This window comes from Polypterus senegalus, chromosome 9 (assembly GCF_016835505.1).
Source record: "Polypterus senegalus isolate Bchr_013 chromosome 9, ASM1683550v1, whole genome shotgun sequence".
Classification (NCBI taxonomy): domain Eukaryota; kingdom Metazoa; phylum Chordata; class Cladistia; order Polypteriformes; family Polypteridae; genus Polypterus; species Polypterus senegalus.
In genome coordinates this window covers 172,487,296-172,502,717 of record NC_053162.1, presented here as the reverse complement: position 1 = coordinate 172,502,717, position 15,422 = coordinate 172,487,296, and the positions used below count along the sequence as shown (strand labels likewise).

General features: G+C 40.7%; 1 protein-coding gene across 1 annotated transcript in view; it reads right to left on the bottom strand.

Moving 5' to 3' along the window:
* Window positions 1-15,422, bottom strand: part of LOC120535995 (hemicentin-1-like) — a 222,098-nt gene that overhangs the window by 116,829 nt on the left and 89,847 nt on the right. The window contains 11 exon segments of the mRNA XM_039764259.1: window positions 264-425; window positions 1,669-1,765; window positions 2,398-2,585; window positions 2,932-3,045; window positions 3,640-3,791; window positions 3,793-3,856; window positions 4,368-4,518; window positions 9,899-10,044; window positions 11,025-11,303; window positions 11,400-11,557; window positions 11,985-12,111. Coding sequence (XP_039620193.1) covers window positions 264-425; window positions 1,669-1,765; window positions 2,398-2,585; window positions 2,932-3,045; window positions 3,640-3,791; window positions 3,793-3,856; window positions 4,368-4,518; window positions 9,899-10,044; window positions 11,025-11,303; window positions 11,400-11,557; window positions 11,985-12,111 — 1,638 coding nt within the window.

Genomic DNA, 15,422 nt, shown 5'->3' with positions numbered 1-15,422 from the left:
TGAAGGCATCTTATGTTGTTTTCATCTCTCCAGTGGAATTACTAGTATGAATACCATTGTGACTAGAGCTCCTGTGTCTTGAAACATTTTAAGAGAAGTAAGCATTTGTGCCTTTCATTGATAGGTTTCCAAAGAAATAAATCTGAATAAATTACAGGCTGATGGTGAGAACGACTAAAGGCCAAGACTATATGATCACTCAACTGGGTGGCATAGCAGCCACAGTTTATGTATTGCAGCGTGCACAGCAGAGGAGCACCCACCTGGCAGAACAAGCAGGTCTGAACTAAATTCCAAGAGGTTACCATCTCGGTACCAAGTGATTTCTGGAGCAGGGTATGCCTGGACATCACATGTCAGTGATGCCATGTGGCCCACAATCACACTGACCTTGTCATGTCTCTCACCCATAATCTTTGGAGGTGCTGAAAGAAAGAAACAGAACCATTAGTAAAGACAATACTGCATTTGAATTGGATGCCATAAAGGACAAAGGCGCTAACCATGGCACAGAAGTTCTTCTGGTTATATGTGTGTCTGGTATGGTGTGTTTTAAGAGCCTGACAGCCAGGTCACCTTGGTCACCTTGTGTGTAAGGTAAACTAGGGGGCTTCACCCCCTGCTCACTTCACTCACTACCCCCCACCCGGCCTGCGATATGCGCCAGCCACTTCACGTCTCTGCCGCTTGCATATGTGGATTTCACTTTCACCAAACAACAAATCTTTTAATTCTCGTGGATTTGCCTTTTCATTAGGAAGAAACACTACTTTTCCCTGATGGCAACACGAATTAGGCGATCTACAAGTCTCCGACTTAAAGTTTAAATCTGAACAATATATTCAATCTCTTTTTGCTGTTCCGTTATTTCACCGAGTAATAATTTCCGTTTGTTAGCGCTAATGTGATCTTTACTATAATTTTTTTGAGACTTTCGAATTTTAGTACTTTCATTATCTCTAAAATGCTCTGCATGTGTACCACGCCAACGTTTTTGAATCCTTTACGACGTTCTACTTTGTTATCTACTCTTTGTTTTTTATTTCCGGCCCCGGGTGTGGTTAAATCTCTTGGCACAAAGTCTCATCTCGCAGGACTTGAAAGTGTCTCTCTGAAAAAGTCACGTCTCGTCCCAGGTTAAAAAGTCTTGTCTTGTCCCAGGATTTTTTTATATAATGGCGAGAGATTAGCAGCTCTGAATTTACTACGTGTGGCTATGTGTGTGAGTAGGCCCTGTGATGGAAAGTTTCTATGTATGCACAGTAATTTTAATATTTAATTAAAGCATGTTAGAAGTTGGAATTGATGGGTGCATGTTCATATACAGCCATTTCCAGAACCCACATTTGTATTACAGAGTCATGGATTACATACAGCATATAATACAGTATATTTTATATGCTGTGTATTTCTTATATATTACCTATTAAATATTATGTTTTATGTACTCCATATAGTAGTATGATACATCTTCTGTATATAATGCTGACAGTTTCTTGTGAAGTCTCCTCCATATAGCTCCTTGATCTCAACAAAATAGAAAGTTTCTGTAATCTTCAGAACCCTATCTCATTTCTAACCCTAACAATAACCCTTTCAGAGCCAACAGACGAGCATGTGCCCATGAAGAAGTGTAATAAGAATAAAAGGGAAATCAGAGACACCCACCTTGGACGCTCACCCGGTACAGCCTCTCAGCGGACCCTGCTTTGTTCTCTGCTACACAAGTGTATCCAGCCATGTCACCAAGCTGCACCATGGACACCTGGAAAGTAAGGGAAGAAGGAGGTGGTATGCTTAGTGGTATTTTGCCTTTGGTGTATTTTCTCTGGCTGATGGGAGTTTCAGAATGTGTTCAGACCAACTGATGAGCAACAGATCAGCATTATATCAGACCAAGAAATGAATGCTCAGAAGCTCCAGAAATAACTTCTAATTCATTAATCGTCTCAATCTCAATGTCCTATAGCCTCACACTTACCTGATCTTTTATTTTTTATTCCATCCATTCATTTTCTAACACTGCCTATTTTATTATTGGATGACAGAGAAACAGAGCCTATCCCAGCTGCATCAGGTGCCAGGCAGGAAATACCCTGGATAGAACACATACAGTACATGCACACGTATTGGCCAGTTTAAAGTCACAAATTATTCTAACATGTATATGAGAAGTCTTTGCAGACTTTGGAGAGATATACAAAATCCACACAGACATCACTTGGACACAGGATTTGAACCCAGGGCACTAAACTCATGAGGAAGCAGTGCTAACCACTAGACCACCACACAACTGTGGATTGAGAGTGTTAGTTCTATTTGTAAATTCAAAAATGATCTTACTTCAGAAATGAAAACCACTGCCTGCATTTCATGATTTCTGATCTGCACACTCACCACTAGCATCTTCCCTTTCTCAGAGATATGATGGCGCAAGCTGTTGTGGAGGGCCCGTCCATCCTTTAGCCAGGAAATTGATGGACTCGGGTTCCCAGAGACCTCACACCTCAGCTCCAAGGTTCCATTGACCAGCACCTCCACCTCTTCCACAAGATGAAGTGTCTTCCCTTGAATGACAGGAGGCACTGCAGGCAAAAGAGAAAAGCAGGCAGGGCAGCATGTAGTGTTTCAGAATTACCAAATATAAGAGTTGAAATTCCATCACACTACAATCCACCATCTGAACACTAATACTAATCTACCCTGAGAGGTGCCACTCCATCATATGGCCACATTCACTAATGCTGAGTCAATGTGGAGTCACCTAACATTCTGACAGTATGAATGTGGAAACCAGAATTCTTTTTTGGAAACCAATATGAACAAAAGGAGAATATGGCAGCTGCACAAAGACGTTATTAACATCCATGGGAAGCAAGAAAGAGTGGGTATCCTTGTTTAACCTAGGCTTCCAAGGAACCTGGCACCTACCAAGAACCACCAGCTCGTAGTGCATCCGATCTGCTCCAGCCTCATTCACTGCCTGGCATGTGTACCTTCCAGCATCCTCCTCTCGCACTACTGGGATCTGGAGAACACTGCCACCTGGCACAAGAGAAAGGGTTTTAAAATTGAAAAAAAAAATTTTAAAAATTAAAAAGCCAGAAAATTTGGCACAGGGAGTCTCAGAGTCATCAAATGAATTTATTTATTTAAACCTCCACTAGAACATTGTTTTTAATTGAGATTATGTATTTATTCAATGAAGGACTGCACTACATTTTATTTATTGCTAGACGCTTTTTGTTTTATGAATATAAGCACATTTGTAAATTCCATTCCTGTATGTGTCCTCATTGCCCAGTCCATCCTCAATACATGACTATTGATGTTCTGGGTTCAAGAGAAGCACACAAGCTTTGGGCACCCTGGGAATCTGCCACACAGACAGCGACTTAGCCAGGATTCAAACCCGGGCAGCAGTGCTGTGTTATCTTTAAAAGGACTGCATGCTCAAAATTGAAAAACACAGCCATTTTCTAACCTCGAGAGATATGTGTGAGTCGGGTAGTTCAGCCTGGTAGTTTCCTTTAAAAACATTTGTATGATTTGGAATGGTGTTAGAATGGTGTCACCATTTTCAGAAATACAGCTTTGGATTTCCGTAAATTCTAAAACAGGGCCTTTTGTCATAGTCACCTGGGAGAAGGACCACTCCGTCACTGTTGGACAGCTCCTTGCCATTGTGGTACCAGCTGATTTGGGGCAGAGGGATGGCATTGCTTTCACAGGACAATGAGACAGGGTGGCTGAGCACCACCTCCACAAGTTCTGTTTTCTCTTCTCCTGCCATCTCCCGCACATTTGTCTCCCAAGGAGGCTGGGCCACCATTCACACGATGGAACACTGGAGGCACTGTAATACAGGAATACCGTCTTACTACAAGTACTAAGCTAGAGAAAAACGCCAATCAGGTTAAAGAAAACAAAGCAACATGTCTCCAAAGAGATTTCACCACTATAGAAAATGCCTATTCTAATATCAGTTTAAATTTGCATAACATTTCAAGAAGACCAGAACACATTTTGCTTATAAGTAACTGGTAACGACAGGCTTCATTTTACATAACATTTTAAAAGCTGAACTCTATGCAAAGAAGAAAAGCGCTAATGACAATGAATAAATATTTGTTTTTAAAAGCTAAGTGCTCACCAAGTATCCCTTAACGTTTGTCTCAATCTCTGGATGCTACAGCTCATGCCAAAAAAAATGTTCCCATTTGTATTGGCGGACAGTGCATTTCTGCCATCCATGCTACATCCATGCTTACTTTCTTACATGCAAATACCTTTTTTTGATACTGTATAGAAGGTTCAAAAACACCACTTCAGTCTGTCCTATAAGAAGGGTAGAGTATAGGGCTAACCTTGAACATAGACAACAAAGTCCTTCTTGTCTTCTCCAGCTTCATTCGAGGCCACACAGGTGTACTGTCCTTCATCGGATAAATGGGAGTTTTGAATTCTTAGTAGCTGGCCTCCCTTTTCAATATGAGTCCGATTATCACTCTTCAGAATCTACAAACAAATAAAAAATATAATAATAGAACAAAAATAATTTGCAAAAGCCTACCTCTTAACTTTAATTGATTGGCCCATTCAAGATGGTTTATCAAAGTTAACCCAGTCTTTTACTAGAACCCACTTCTTCCATTACAATTTGTGAGGCAGAAATCAGACTTGCCAGGGACGCCTATCACATAAACACTTGCACCAGCCAGTCCAGATTTGTCTTATAATCTCAAAATAGTAGAAAAGAATGGAAGACACTCTGGTGTATGTGAGACTAAGCACAGTGCAGATGTGATTATTTCAGAGATAGGAAACATTATAGTGAAATCATCAAAATGCTGTGACCTCCCCTGTTTTCATATCTCAGTCCAGTTAGACAGAAAGAAGTGTTTGGAAAAAAAGAAACATCAATAGTTCACATTGGAGCTGTTTTGGGACAGTGTCACTGGTGACACACTCACCTGCGTGACAGCAGTCTCAGTTGTGCATCCTGACTAAGAGCTGCTTGACATGAATTTAGGCTGGTAGACAGGGCTGGTACATTAAATAATGCCACCAGCATTATAGCATAAAATATATATATTCTTATTAGGAATGACTTGGTACATTTAGTCCACTGTTACGCACGCATGCTACGGGAGCATTTTGAGAGGTTTACACTGATAAATACCCGGGAGACTAATTTCGATGTCACTTCCAATCAACAAAACTGTGCAACCTCATCAAGTCATGAATGCATCAGCAGATGTTTGAGTGAGAGTTGGATTAACAAAATGGTTTAAAGTTCAGGGTTATGACAGGGATGTTTGTTGTCTCCAGCTTTGTTCAACATTTACGTACATTGATTGTGTTTTTAAAATGTTACAAGATATGACTGATAGAATCAAAACTGCTTACTCAATACCTGATGGAAGAATTCATATGAGTGTAAAGCTAGACGGTTTAGAGCAACTACTTGCTCTTTGGTATGCTGAGACGATTTGGTGTTGATCTGTGAAAGTGAAGAAGTGTTGAACCGATGCAAGATGAGATTAGAGGAATTCACAAAAGAGTGGGGCTTAACCATAAGTGTTAAAAAACAAATAAACTATCAGAATGTAAGCATCGTCTCAACAGATGGTGAAGAAGTAGAAATAAGAGGTGAGAGGGTCGAGAGAGTCTCGGGAGTTTGCATATTTGGGAAGTCTAATTACAGAAGATGGGAAGTGTATAAAAGAAATCAGTCATCAGATTGGATTAGGTGCAGTGAGGTTCCAGCAACTACAGAAATCTGTTTGGGATTAACCAAGGTAAGCTTTAAAACCAATGGAAGCATACTGTATACAGTATAAGTTGACAATGCTTTTTGGACATATATTCAAAATGAGTATTCAAAGCTTAATGCCTTCAACACAGTAGTCTGGTTGGGCGAAGGTGTACAGATATTGACAATGATGAACAGTACAGGATTACTGACATGTCATCACTGGATAGGATAATTAGGAAGTACTGTCTGAGGTGGGCAGGACATGTCAGAAGAAAGGATGATTATAGGCTACCAAAGAAGATATTGCTTGGAAAGTTTGTTGATGGAAAACAAAGGGCAGGAAAGCTTCCAAATGATCGGATGGAATATCTGAGAGAAGATTGTTGTCTTACTGACCTGACCCTCAGATACCATGTGAGCAGCAGGAAATTAAATCAAAGGACAGAGTCAAATGGTGTTCAGCTCTCTCGTCCCTAACTTCAAGAAAATGAAGAGATATGACTTCTGTTATTATTATTGTTCCAGTCTGCATCTGGAATCTATGCCCTTTCTGCCCAGTCCACTAAGAAAATTATCAACAAGCAGAAGTCACTATTTATTCATGGACCTACATCTGAAGGGGCCAGTAATGTGTGCTCAGCAGTGATTTAAACAGATCACAACAATCCCTTGTCCTTAATAAGAACTCTTCATTAGCTTTTCATTAAACAGGGATTGTGTCCTGGACCCCAACCCCATAATCCATGTTCTTCGTATTTTGTTACACCACATACAATACATATAACTACACTCATAATTCAATACTCCTACAATACAGTGCATCTTCAGAACAACAGGCATCATAATAAACCTTCTTATATAATATGCTACCCTGGCTGTTTGTTTGTCTGTCTAGGATTTTAAATCACCTGTAGCTCGCAAACTGAACGATTGGCCTGAAATTTGGTGCACATATACTACGTGACGCCTACTATCCGCTTTCGCGGTGATGATTGACCTCCAAGATTATTCCTCTTTTTATTTTTATTTTATTTTATTGTAGAATCAACTCTCGGCAGCAGGGCCGTGTGACGCATGCGTACGAGTGCCGTTCTCATCCCTACCACCTTCGCCATCACTTCCCCTACCCCTTCATATTTTAAATCATTCTTGAGTCAGATTGAAGACTTAAGTGCTAGCTTAAGTGAAAAATTAAGGAAAATGTACTAAGTAATTGCAACACAAACACTGGCTTAATCAGTTTTAATGCAAAAAGATGGCAGCGAAAGAAGAGAAGAAGAGGCCACTAGGGTGGAGAAAAGAAGAGCTGTTCAGGAAGCAGGAAGTGCATCAACCTCTGAGTAAACGAATGATAAACGTACAGAGTCAAGTGTATTTACTGCACGTTATCGTGCAGTGCGCCGTTACTGGTAAATAATATTTTGAAAAACAAAATTTGAACAAAAAGAAAAAGATTAGCCTGAAACCAATAAAACACATGAAAGAGGCCCAGGTATATATTTTTATTTAGTTTTTTTAGTTTTAAAATTGAATGCCAAATTAAACTCGACTGTTTCCCTAATCCTGCTCAGTTCTGTATGTTGAGATCTGTCCTGTAATGCTACAAGGCGCCTGCCCACCCTTTTTAATTAAACACATGCGATGCAAACTTCAAGACTTTATAACATTCTAGAAATTAGAAAACGTTTACAAAATGACAATTAATATAAACACAATAGGACATGTGAAAAAATTGGGATTTAGCTTCAAAACTCACAGTGTGGTGAAACAGTGTGAACTGCAGTACTGAGATATTGGAAACTTTCAAATAAAAATGTTCCTTACATATTTTAAAGGCAGTATATAAGTTAGGCACTTGATATGTATGTGAATCTGAACGGTTCATACTTAAGTCTCATTTTTTTATTATTATTTCATAATGTAAAAAAAAACCTCTAGTATGAAAATCAGTGATTGCCTCGTTGTCTCACTCCACACGTTGGCCCTTCTGTTTGATTCCGAGAACAAAGTTCAACCAGATTAGCTAGATGAAGTGCTGGAGAGCTCCTATCCCTCATTTGGGCTTTTGAAAGGGAGGACATTTTCTTTTCATAGCCAGCATCACTGTGCCACACTTACAACATCTTCTTGAAGCCAATGATTGATTAAATTCAGACCTTTACAAGAGCATAAGGGGCATTAGCTTGTTATTAGTTTGGTGGGTTTGAAAAGAGGATCATCACTGAATAGTACAACACTGTGTGCTCCCTCTCCCACCAGATGAATTTTGGGCCTTGTTTACTTTCTCAGTCACTGCTTCATTAGAAAGATTGATGAGGAAAGTGAGTGCTTTGAAAGTCCAGTAGAATGTAATATTTGCAGCCCTTCTTTGCCTCTATGACTGTGATTCAGACCCACTTAATCCAGTTGAGAGTGCTAGGAGAATGGAGCTCAGTAGCATCAGAAGCAAAGCAGAATCTAACTCTGGGTGTCAGTCCTTTACAAGACACAATAACACACTCACTAACACAGGACCAAATTAGTGTCATTGGAGTGTGGGATAAAAACCAGGGCAATTGGAGGAAAAGGCCACATGGACATGGATAGAATTTTCAGACATTGAACAGGCAATAAACAAACACAGGATACCATGGGGCTCATAATTATACATACGTGTCTTTGGGGCAGCATAGTGGTGTAGTAGTTAGAGATGCTACAGTATCTCATGTATCCAGTGCTCTGAGCTGGAATCCCATGTTTAGTCATTGTCTGTGAGGAGTTTGTACTTTCTTCCTGTGTCTCACTTGGTAGTATGTTTGCCAACCACACATTTCCAAAAAATAAAGGTGCTAGATCGATTTAAGTTTCAAAATTTTTCAAGTGCTGGTGAATGCATAATGTGATGGACTGTTGCTACATCTAGACCTGGATCTTGCCTTGCTCTTGATATTGTCAGAATAGGCACTGGCCCACGTACCATATATACTCACATATAAGTCGGGTCTTGAAACCCGAAAAATCGATCATGAAATCAGACCCCAACTTATACACCTGTTCAAAATGCAACACTTCATTTTTTTTTTTTTACATCTTCTTGCCTCCTCCAATCTCATATCACTTTCTCAGACACATTGAATTTTGTTGCAGCAGCGCAGTTAACAATTTCTTTTGCCGCTTTAATAACATTTCATTTAAAACCAGCTTCATATTTTCTTCTGATCGAAGGCTCCATCATAGATAAGGAATACTCTTATGATAAAGGTCTATGAGGGTGTGAGATACAAAAAACACAAAACAGTGCAAACGTCGATTCGGAATAGTTCAGGTATTGCCATGTGGCCACGTAGGCACAATAGAGAGACAATGAGAGGTGAGGAGCACACACTGATACAGCGCATTGTCACACCCACATAGAAGAAAAAGGCTGTGTGCTCCGTGGTCACTCTCTCAGGTGGGAATTGGCATATCGTAATCTCTTAGATGTGAGTTTTCCGTAATCAACTCCAAAATCAAGTCCCAACTTATCCATGGGAGAACTTATCCGTGGGTATATATACAGTGATTAAATTTGGGAGTGTTAAGTTATCAATGTCCTTGGCATGTACGCATGTTCCCCTGTCAAGTTCTCTTTTAGAAATCACAATGTTTGTGTGGGAAGTTGCCTTCTCATATTTCAGGCCTCTTTTTGTGCATATGTAAGCTTAATAAATGAGACCCTTGGTCTCAATACATCTCAATAAGAGTGTGTGAATAGAGTTTGCACTTTTCTGCCCGGTTATTTTAATTTTATAGTAATACTTGAACCTCAGTGCCATTATAATGAATGGTCCACTAAGGAGTGAGCTGCTCTTCTAAGGTGTTTATGAAAGGCCAAAATGGGTCAACAAGAACATGGAAGAGGGAGACTGAAAACACAAGAAGATGTACTGAAATCGATTATGTTTATATAATTATTAGGTGTAGTTTAAGACTTGGGTGTGATTTGGCTAGTGAGATCAGGCAACTGCCAGACACTTGTAATTGCAAACACACAGTGAGGTAGAGGGAAGCCAGACACAGAAAGAGCATCCAAAGATCAAGGATGTAAAAAAGGTGACAAGAGGACAGTGCTGGACTGTGGGACATGTTCTATCACATACTCTGTTTGACTTGTGCTCTTACCTGGCCATTCTTGAACCAAACCAAGTTGGGTTCAGGTTGGTTTTCAGTCATGCAGGTCAGAGACAGCGTATGGTTGATTCGCACCTTGATTTCTCTGGAATCCGCACCAACTGTGGTGAGCCGATGCTTCTCAATCTTTGGGGGAACTATTAAAAAAAGATACAAAATTAAAAAATGTAAACATGGAGTTTAATTCTTCATCCATTAATGCAAATGACCAATTTCAAGGCAGTCTCCCTTAAGACAAAATAAGTATGTTCTTGACAGAATTATTAATTTACATTTCTGGCGGTTAGAAACTTGATTCCTTGTTAGTAAGTAAATTTTCTCGTTTCAGTCTACTTCCATTAAGAAGTCAGTAAATACATCCATCCATCCATCCATTTCCTAAATCTTCTTATTCTAATGCAATGTCGCCAGGGACCAGACATTATTCAAAACACATTAGATGTGAGGCAGTAATCAACCCTGGATGGGATGTCAGGTTAGAGTCATTTCCTGATCTAAACATATGCAAATCAGGCTAAGTGGCAAGTGTAAATTGTCCTGCTGTGGGTGCGTCCTGTGATGGACTCATGAGGTTGGTTCTGATCATGTACCCGATGCTGTCAGAAATTGCTCTGGCACTGAAAAACAGTGTAAGCAAATGAAAGGCCACATAAATTTAGTAAAAACATGCAGACTCTACACAGATTTTGAGCATGTGTTCTCATCGATATGGTGAGGACGTAATAAAATGTATGAATTTGTACGCCTTACCAAGTTTGTAGTAGAAGTCGTGGCATGGTAACCAACATCAAGAGTCCAGTTTGTATTTTAAGGGATTCGAGGGTCTGCCTTAACAGTTGCCCCAGGTAAAGTTCTTTTACAGTTTGTCATACAGTATGCTTTATTTTTTATTTCATTGAGTTTAGTTAGAGTTGTCTGTCTCAAGAAAACCATTTGCATAAAGTACTTGAGTAAACGTTACAAGTTAAGTTAAAACCATAGAGTTCGATGCCTTAGAGTTCAGTTATTCTGATAACTGGTAGACGGGGTGCCTGCAATGATACCCTTCAGAACAATGCTATCAGCGGTTGACAGTCTGCCTCTAGAAATCAGGAAGCAAGAACCTCACCGAACTTACCAAGAACCCTCATCAAATAGCTCCTTTCAGATTTTCCAGCCACATTGACTGCACGGCAGGTATAGCGCCCTGCGTCGTCCCCTCTCACTCCTCCAATATATATTGCCTGTCCCCATTCACTGTAGCTCATTCGCTGTCCAGAAATGACAGGTCGGTCATCTTTTAGCCAGGTGATTCGAGGAGGTGGGACCCCTTCTGCTTCACAGGAGAGACTTGCCGAGTGGCCCAGTACCACAGACAGCTCCGTCAGTGATGTAGAGTTGTGAATACTGGGAGGAGCTTTTTGAAAAGATTTGGAAATGTCACATTATTATTGTCATATGGCTTCATTAGAGAAGATTGACAGACAAAGAGATAGATATAGATGAAATTTACAGTGAATTGTGAGTCTGAAGTCTCTGACTTGTCGTCCTGCTGAGTTGATGGCGACACATTGGTACCGGCCGTGGTCTTTCAGGTTGGCTGATTTCACTCTCATCACCTGGCCCTGTTCTAGAAAGACAACATGAGGGCTCCCTTGAGGAGGAATTGGCCTGAATGGAAAAAAACATCAAAGTGCAGATATCAATAAAGTGTTAGTGATCAGTGCAATTGCCTTTTAGATTCAGTATCCTGAGTATGATCCTGTGATGGGTCATTGTCTGTGTGTACATGGGTTTTCCTCCGGGTACCCCCATTTTCTTCCTAAGTCCTTAAAAGACATGCAGGTTAAGTTAATAGGTGACATTACGTTGGCCCTGTGTGCATAAGTGAGCTTGGGAATAAACTGGCATCCTTTGCATAATTTCTTACTTCTTGCCCATGCTCCCAGGAAATTCTCTGACCCCATATGACCTTCGATAATCTATCAATATCCTTGTGCAGATCTCAGGCAATTTTGGAGTTGTCAAGAACTACTGCTTCATAACATCTAAATATTCACACATCTTTCAAAAGGATCAGCAGTCAGAGCACACTCACTCTCCATTCTTGGTCCACTCAATGAGAGGCACTGGATAGCCAGTGACGCGACACTGGAATTCCACTTCATGTCCCACTGTAGCTGTGAAGTCCTGTGAATTTGATCCTCCTGAGATGATAGGTGGTTCTGCAGAAATAGAAGCACAGAGTTCAGTCAACCAGTTTGTCTTCATGTTATATCTGACTGTCACCGTCACATAGCCCATTAAGACGTAACGTAACCGACAAGATTATGAAACAAGATGAAGTCAGTGATGTGCAAAGGAGATGGTGGAAAATTGTTATCTGCAAGTAGGTGGAACATGGAATCCTGATATGGGCTCTTGGCTAACTAAAACTGTTGCTCATAATATTTTAAATTTTATTTTTATTGTTCACTTTTTGTTGTTAATGCTTTCCTGCTGCCTTTAGTATTTATTCTTTTGCATGTTGCCTCAATTGTCACAACAAGTGATTAAACAACCATCTGGTTCTGTACTGCAGGAGCGCACTGACACATCACCACAGTTCCACCTGATTTAAAATCTTCAAAACCCATCGGGCTGTGCTAACACTTTAGCACCTGACCTTCAAGGCCTGTAGCATGAAAGATCATTCTGGATCAGATCATGGCAGAAGACTCTGAGGTGCAACATTTAAAAGTGGAGCACAGGCTGGCGGGGAGTGGAGGGCACGGGAGGAGAGGACAGGAGGAAAGTGTTTTTTGTTTATTTGTTCTAAGTTGCAGCATCACATTCTCTTTTGGACTGCCATATGTGCTGTATTTTGTATGTATGACTAAATATATGATTAAAGCTTATGTCTGGGGGATTCTGTTCTTCACAGGAGTGATCATCTTGGTGGCAGCATTGGCAAGTCACATCATGAAGCACTTTTCAAGTATTTAAGGATATAACAACAAACAGATCAACCTAAATGGTAGGATAGAATCATTTCTCTTTCACATTATCTTCACTTTGATTTTGATCTACAATTAGGAATGTGTATTTGTGGTTGTGTTCAGTGTTTCTGTTATTAATGTATTTTTGCAAATATTGTGAATAGTTGTGTTATTTTGGATCCTATTTCCCTTCGCCTTTGTGGCATGTGTTACATTCAATTCTTGTTTACCTCATTTGGGAATTTCAGTTATTAGATTAGTAATCTATATATATACCTATATATATATATATATATATATATATATATATATATATATATATATATATATACACACTAGCCTTGTGCGCCCAACTACGTTGCGTGTATTAAAGTTGTCTGTAAAGGGCTCCCTATTTAAACGCGGCTGCCAGTCATGAGCTGGGCCCTACGTCGCACAGCATTATGATTTTTTATAAGGGAAAAAAACTTACAAAAGATAACGCTTGGATATTGATTCAATAGGAACAGCCTACTCGGAATCACTGTCCGAATAGTAATTATGTGGTGGTGTAGGAGCATTTGTGCTTCTGTTCGTTCACAGTCCGTCTCGTTTTCACAACGTTATTGTTTCCTCTCACGATGTCTTCTCAATCTTTCTCCAATCTCGCAGGTTGCTTTGTGGCAATCCAAAGAGTAAGGCAATATACACGGAGCAATGGTTGTAAAAGGGGGACACATAGGTATCCACGCTCTTTAAAGCATAAATGGGGATCACTTCACTGATATGTGAGCAAGCCACGGTACAACTGTGAGACGCGCAGCACTCGCCGGCTACAACGTAACAATAATAATTTCCAGAACGTGCTGTTACGTTGTCATTCATTTTACCCACTGTTTTCTTTCATTCATATGTTACATAGGCACGTACCTTTTATCTTCGGCAATCTCATTCTCTAACCAGGCCTCAGGAGCTAACCAGCGTAACACTGTCCACCACCCCTTTCGTTATTCCGGCACATTGTTGACATCCGTGAGTAACAACAACGTACTAAACTGGAAGGTGGTCTACGCATGCGTGGAATTCGCGGACAAACAAAGATCAAGATCTAAAGGAAGATCTCTTTAGTTAATTTCTCAGTTTTTTTTATTTTTAATAAATTTGCAAAAACCTCAAGTGAAGCCAAATGCCATTGACTCACTCATCACGAAATCTCCCTAACCATGAAGGCTTGGGACTTGAGATTTTGAATGCAGGTTACCTTTGGCCCATAGGTGCTCGCTAAGAAACGGTTTTAAAAATTACATGGTCCAAGCGCGAAATTTCTTATAGTATTCTCACAAGAGAACTACTTAACAGATTTGGATTGGCTTTTTTTCTATAATTTGCTTGAACATTCCATTGATTTTGCGACTTTCTTGTCATGCTAAGTATGATAGTTCGCTTGTGGTACCGATTTATTACAGTAGTGCGAATCTGAGAGAGACTCATCAGGCTGTGGGGAGGTGGGGCGGGTCCCTCGTCACTCACGCGTCTGCCTTGGGGCATAACCTTAACTCCGCTTAGTTAACGAACGAGAAAACTACTTAACGGATTTAGATCTTTTGTTTTATATAATTTACTTGAACATCCCAGTTGATTTTGCAACTTCTCTCATTGCGCTAAGAATCATAGTTCACTTGCAGGAGCGATATATTCGCGCTAATCCGAGACAGAGGCTGCGGGCCGAAGGGAGGGGGAAGCGTAACATCAGGAGTGGAGAGCTGTCATGTTTCACTAATACGTGGGTGGAGCCGCGGGGGATGACTAGATTTGAATATAAAGAGTTTTTAAGTTTACTTTGTGATACAGCCTCAGGATCATTTTTTTGGATTCCTTTAAAGTAAGAATGGAGATAGGCCAGGCGTAGTCTATAAACTATGCAAATTACAGGCCTAAAATAAATACTAATAGGGGTTGATGATATCTGGCACTGCTGTAATATTCTGAATGAGGCAGAGACACTGTAGGAAAGCTATCTGTGTTATGATTTTGGTTGATAAAACTGTAAGGAAGATGATGAGCTTGAAGAATGTCTTAATTTGTTTGTTGGCTATTTACCTAATCAAAATCAATCAAAAACTGCTCAAAATAATCAAGTGGATAGGCCAACAAACAAAAATACATTAAAGACAAAGGCAAAGTAATATAAAAACCAATTGTGGCAGATAGCTAGGGCTTGGGGGGGGCAACCCGACCGGGACGCCTTGGAGGACTAGAAGAGGGTGTACGCCCACCTCAGACCACAAGGAGGCGACCACCCTGGTTGCTATTGGGGAGACGGGTACAGAGCTTTGAAGCTCAACCCTGTGGGGGCCCGTGGTCACTGCCAGGGGTGCCCCAATGCCGTGGGAGCCCTGGACCTCAGCACTTCCTCCACACCCGGAAGTGCTGGGGGGAAGACGTGCAGGGACACCCGGAGTGCTTCCGGGGATACAGCCGGCACTTCCGCCACACTGGGGCGTGTCGTGGGAGATTGCCGGAGCACACCTGGAACACATCCGGGTGCTTATAAAAGGGGCCACCTCCCTCCATTCAAG